Raw genomic sequence first — 6002 nt, forward strand, 5'->3', positions numbered from 1 at the left:
GCGTGCGAGTGTTTGAACTTTGAACTCAATCAAACGTGTAATAATTTGCGGTGCCGGTGAAGCATTCCGACAAGGACGGACGGCACACGGCTGCGGTTGCGGCATGGAGGAGCCGAGCTAATCACCCGATAGCCGACCTCCCGCGTCACGATAGAGTTAGCCGATGCCGATAGCTGAGCTGACCTCACACATCGCGATAGAAAGAAGCAGCAGGCCATCCACTCGTAGATCGATCGGGGAATCACGACTCTCGGCCGCATCCCCATTTCCGGGCCGATTTTTGCGCGTGTTGCCAACTTGTCCACTCTCAGCTCTCAGCTCTCAGCTCTCGCCGTCGTGAAGCAGTGGACAGAACCGCGAGTCCGGCCAGAGAAATCGTGCGAACGCTGTGCGCCGAGTGAGACACAGGGACGCGGCCGGCCACCGGCGTCAAGATCGCCAAAGCCGAAAGCTCCACCAGGCCAGCGACACTGCAGCAGCGAGCAACACAAATACACATTGTGACAAGGATATTTCCTTCAAGGAAGTCCATCAAATCAATTCTGCCGCAGATTCTGATTGAGAATCTTTCGAGACGCAGAAAAACGACCCCTGCAAAGAGGGGAGGAATGCGTCTACATTATTGAGCGCCACACCGGGCGACTCCAAAGGAACGAACGTTTGTTTACCCCTACCGGACAAAAATATGGGTCAAAAACATAGCTCGGGGACACGCACACTGGGAGCAGAGCAATCTCGGCCACCACCAGTCGTCACCCCGTACCGCACCACACGTACTAGTTGTAGTGCTAGTTACTAATAATGCAGCTTCCCGCGCTCGCAAAACTGCCTCCTCCGCCGGGAGGGAGGATGAAGAAGATCATCATCATCCTCGCCGTCCTCGCTTGGGGCGCAGGCGGTCGGACCGACCGCGTCATCACCGGCAGGGACGGGAGGTTTCTCCCGTCCCCGACGAGCTCGGCGATGTGGTCCAACCCGCCTGCCTCAGCCCACGGACCGGCCGGCCGGCGCGGCGACCCGCCTGATCAAATCCTCGGGGTCAGCCAGTCGACGATGTCGCCCAGCACCACCTCCTTCTCGGGCTCGATGAGCAGGTCGTGCAGCAGGCCGTCGTAGAGCCGGATGTCCTTGTCCGGGGTGGAGGCCTCCCGGTGCAGCCTCCGCGAGCCCTCCGGGTCGGTCACCATGTCGTCGGCGCCGTGCAGCACCAGCAGCGGCACCGTGACCCTGCGCAGGTGCTGCTGCAGGTAGGCCGTGAGCCGGAGGATCTCGTAGCCGGTGCGCACCCGGATGGACCCCGTGAACACCAGCGGGTCCGAGTACTTGACCCTCAGCGCCTCCGGGTCGCGCGACACCGCCGGCCCGTTCTTGCTCGACCCCGTGAACTGGTACCGAGGCGCGATCAGGGCGAAAACCGGGGCAAGCGCCTGCATACAATACACAATCACAATCAGTCAATTTGTTTCTGAAGATGTTCCTCTGCATTTCTTTCGACAAAATGGCGGAATACATACCGCGACGACAGGATGCGCGGGTTGTACACGGACAGCCGGCGATGTGAGGATGATGCCATTGACAAGAGCATCGACCTCCGGATCAAGCACAGCCTATAGCCAAAACAAGAACACTATCAGATATACGAGTTGCATACACAATTCTGATGGAACAAGCAAGTCACAGGTGATGGTAGTACCTTGAGGATGATGCCTCCACCGGTGGAGTGCCCAAAGCAGAAGCATGGGACGCCAGGGTTCTCGGCTGAGATCTTCTTCAGATACATTTTCTGCATCGAATAATATAACAGCCTTTGAATAAGAATTTGTGCAGATGGTCTTAGATAACAAGAAGAACTAGTCGATTTCTTTGCTCATACCATGTCCTGCACAGCAAGATCGAGAGATTGGACGTACCCATGGAGACCATCACTTCCACCATGGCCTGTATTACAACAAAATCGCCAGGTTAGACAGTAGATACGTATCATCATGGAAGTTTTTATTATACTCATGTAGTAGTTTATTTCATTATAAAAGATGGATCGCCAAGGTATACATGATGGTAACCATTGGTTATCCGCTTGATGCTACATTTTGAGATAATAAAGTCGCCCTTTGTCGAAAATTGGTTCCACGTCGCCAGAATTTTTTATTGATCTTCAGAGTCAATAAAATCCGCATGGTTAGTCTCAAATTTAAGTTGACAGCTTGATTGCCAACACAGAACAAAGAACCATGCTTAACTGTCGACGGCAAAAATGAGCCGACCTTTTTATTTCAAATTATGCTTTGAACAGTACTACAATTCCTTATAGACGGACAAAAAACAGAGTATGTGCCACTCATCCAATCCCTTAAGCGTTCAGATTCACAAGTAAATCGCCTTAATTCATTCAGTCTAGGGGAAGCTTAGAAGAGAATTCAACATCCTTGGTATCTTCTATACGCAATTCATCATAAAATAAATTGCCTTCAATATTTTCCGTCAAGCAATGTTAAGCACTAACACATACTCCTAGTAAGCATCATCATGCAAATAAAATTAAATGAGAATAGAGGGAAAAGGAAGGAGGAACTCACCAGTCCAGTCCATGCCATAAACCTTGACATCCATGGCGTTCAACCGTTTGGCCAGATGATCATACCTCCCACTGCCAAATCGATCCAAGGTACCCAACAATCAGCTACCGGCCACACAAGTTACTGTAATTTTTCTAAGAAACAGAGAAGAACGGAACCGAATTCTCACCTGTGCTCGTTCAACCCGTGCATGACAAGAACAAGCGCCCTGAATCCGCAAAAAAAGACAGAAAAATGATCAGCACGGCGAAAAACAGAGGACACCCTGGCTGAAGAAAGGACAAATTTTGCGTGGATTTGTTGGATGGATTCCTTCCTACCTGGGCTTGACGGAGGAGGAGGCGTGCGGCCACCAGGACTGCGTGAAGAGCGTCTCGCCGCGGGCGGTGGGGACGAGCTCGTAGTCCCGGCCGGCCTCCCTGGCGCGGCGCATGGCGGCCTCGCGGCGGGCGAGGGCCTGCCTCCGGGAGCAGACGGCGGGCACCCGCAGCACGACGGCGGCCTTGGCCTTCTTCCCGGAGGAGGCGGAGGCCGAGACGACGGCGTCGGCCGCGGCGGCGTCCCCCTGGCGCGCCGCCCGCCAGCGGAAGGGCAGGAGCAGGAGCAGGAGCAAGGGCTGGAGCACGGCGAGGATCCGGCGCAGCGCGAGCAGCGACAGCAGCGCGCTGATCCGCCCCGCCGCGTCCGCCGCCTGCATGCTCCCGGCCATCGCTCCCTCCGCCCCTCCTCCTCGGTTCGCGCGAGCGGGCAGACGCACAAGGACCGTCGCGGGGGGCTCTGGCGCCGGGCGGGCTCGCTCCAACAAAAGCTCTCGGGCCAGCAACGGTCGCGCTAAAAATGGGCGAACCTCCACGACCGACCGCAAGAATGGGAAGGGGGTCGAATCTATTCCGGAACAAAAAGGAACGCGCCGGCGATCGAGCTATCGACTGTGCTATATCGTGCCGTCTTTCGGCTGGGCTGGGTGCTTCCGGACCGGATGCGCACTACGTGCGGCGCCGCTGCTCTCTCGCTCGACGAGCTGGGGATGGATTGGGTTGCCTGTCCCGAGTGTCCCGGCGCCGGAAGAGGAGAAGAAGTCGAGTCCGGTTTGTGCTTGGAGAGGGAGAGCGCGGTGGCGTGGCTTTATAGCCGCGAGGCCAGTGGCCGGCCCGCCGCGGCGACGAGGGGGCGAAAAGCGCAGGACGCGTGGCGGCGCGGGAGCGGGCGCGGGGCGCCGGTACGCGAGACGTGTGGCGTGCGCCAGGGGAGAGGAACCAAAGAGATTCGTCGGAGAGCGGGGCCCTTATCTGTTGGTGATCACGATCGCGTGGCTCGCATCGGATCGGATGGAGGGCATCGCATCGTCGGCGTCTCGTGGTGGGGGAGGAATCCAACAAACGGACGGACGGGCGGAGGAGTCTGGAAAATTCGGGAGGGCCGCGGCATATGCTAGCGAGCGAACGTTTTCTTTTTTGTTTTTTGCAACGGACGGGTGGAGGTGAGCTCGGGGCGGCGGGGCAGATAAGGTCGAGGGAGGCGGAGGCGTGCGGCGTTTGCTGCTTTCTCTCCTCTGCTGCTTCGCTTCTTTTTCTTGCTCTAGGCGTGGTCGTGGCGACTCTATAAGGTAATACATCAGTAAGTCTGAAGCCATCATCTTAACGATACCTGTCGCTACTCCCATCTCCGTGATGAAGGGATGCCGAATGTCCGAGCCACAATACCTGGATTGGGCTACACACCGGTCTGGGGCACTTTTAGTGAGCACCACATGTGCACGCTCAGTGGCGAAGCCAGGAATATAGTATGAGAAGGGCCAAGTGTAGTAAATCCTTATTAAGGAGGACCAGCTCGTAAGAATACATCATTTTTGCAACCATTGATCATCTATTAGCATGCATATTAGGCTTAATAAAACAATGTTATGAGGGACAGGGCCCCTGCTCGTCCCCCTGTCTCCGCCACTGCGCACGCTGCAAGGATCGTCACCTCCTTCATCCATCGATCCATTCTCAAAACAGATACTAACGCATCAACCTTGCCAGGCCTCTCTGCCATTGACGTTACCACGGCGCCAGACAGTGTCGTGCTCCTGCACGAGTCCATCACCACCCATCGGACGTCGAGTCTTCACTACGCCACGCCGCCGAGATCCGCCATCATCGATGTGTAGAATGAAGCGCCGCTCCACCACCTACCGACGCCCAACCACCAAGCCGTCCACATGTCCGTCCAGCCGATGAATGTCTGCAAAGATGATGCCCCTACGTGGGTGACAACGAAGACGTCGCTCATCCGATCTAGGAGGCCCCTCAACGCCGCCATCATCCGACCTAGGAGGCCCCTCAACGCCGCCATCATCCGACCTAGGAGGCCCCTCAACGCCTCAAACGAGGGCTACGACGCCCACAGACGCCACCGTCAATGGTAGCCTCCTCTAGATCTAAGTTTTCCCCCGGAAACAATGGATCAAGGGACGCCCCCACCATCGCCTCCAACGAGGAAAACGACACTCACGGGCGCTGCCGCCGATGGTGGCATGCTCACCCACTTCAGCAGCTAAGCCACCATCTCCTCCTTCACTTGATCCGCCGTCGGGAAGCCACCGCGAGGCAACACCCACCGGCCAGATCCCTTTGGACCAACGATGAAGACAACCAAAGATAGAGGAGGTCACATCGCTGGCGTGACCAGCGCCATGGCCATACACACGTTATCCCGATGCGCTTGCTCGAGATCCACCGTCACAGCTACACCTCCTAGCCGCCACAGAGGGACGCCCCGCCGCCACCATCATCCCCCCGCACGGGCTTTGCCCAGTCGGGATCCGGCGGCGGCGGGAGGGGAGGCAGAGGGGAATGGAGGCGGAGGGGAGGGCGGACGGGATCGGGAGAGATCTGGAGGGAAGGGGAGGCGGATGGGAGAGGAGAGATCGTGTCATTATGTATGTTTTGACTAGGAGCATATGCAGTAGTAGTTTTTTCTGGCAACGGTCAAACTTGTTATTCTCCTTTTCCGCCTCCTCTTGTACGCACATTATATTTTCGCTAAAAGATTACTGTCAACGAAGATACACTGGTTCGATAAAACCGAGTTCGTTTCTGTGTTTATTACTACACAACTTAGGCATCCAGAGGACACACTTGGTATCCTCGTTCGTGGGAGGAAGATACTGTCTCCAGATTCCAAACGGGGCGAGTCAACCCATGTGTAGCCAGGGTGAATCCAAAGTTGTACTGCTGGTTCCTTTCACCTCGTTCTCATCGACGGTATATCCACTCCTCATGCTTCCTCAGTTTATGCCAAGAAACCTCGAGTTTAACTAACTAGGCTCGGTAATTTTAATAGCACTAGCCATAAGCACGTGCACTGTCTCCGTCTCTCTCCAATCTCCGTTTCAATCAGGGAGGCAAACACCTCAAATCTGGACTGCAAGATTGCTTCCAA

At 56.0% G+C, this 6002-nt stretch overlaps 1 protein-coding gene across 1 annotated transcript; it reads right to left on the reverse strand.

Annotated features, from left to right (window-relative positions):
• Positions 1-503: 503 nt before the first annotated feature.
• Positions 504-3682, reverse strand: LOC119286862 (monoacylglycerol lipase-like). The gene is made up of 7 exons (XM_037566330.1): positions 2897-3682; positions 2746-2784; positions 2577-2647; positions 1874-1938; positions 1694-1783; positions 1515-1607; positions 504-1427 (listed from the first exon to the last, which is right to left on the reverse strand). Exons 1-7 carry the CDS (start codon positions 3283-3285, stop codon positions 1026-1028), a joined length of 1149 nt encoding a protein of 382 aa, XP_037422227.1. The 5' UTR covers positions 3286-3682; the 3' UTR covers positions 504-1025.
• Positions 3683-6002: the final 2320 nt, after the last annotated feature.

The sequence above is a fragment of the Triticum dicoccoides genome, chromosome 4A, assembly GCF_002162155.2.
Source record: "Triticum dicoccoides isolate Atlit2015 ecotype Zavitan chromosome 4A, WEW_v2.0, whole genome shotgun sequence".
Classification (NCBI taxonomy): domain Eukaryota; kingdom Viridiplantae; phylum Streptophyta; class Magnoliopsida; order Poales; family Poaceae; genus Triticum; species Triticum dicoccoides.

What these genes read in the sequence shown, in the direction of transcription:
- LOC119286862 (XM_037566330.1), bottom strand. Translation starts at nt 3,285, where the DNA reads ATGGCCGGGAGCATGCAGGCGGCGGACGCGGCGGGGCGGATCAGCGCG. An exon ending in TCCTCCTCCGTCAAGCCCAG is followed by an intron (nt 2,785 to 2,896) that starts GTAGGAAGGAAT and finishes TTGCGGATTCAG; the next exon opens with GGCGCTTGTTCTTGTCATGC. An exon ending in CACGGGTTGAACGAGCACAG is followed by an intron (nt 2,648 to 2,745) that starts GTGAGAATTCGG and finishes TCGATTTGGCAG; the next exon opens with TGGGAGGTATGATCATCTGG.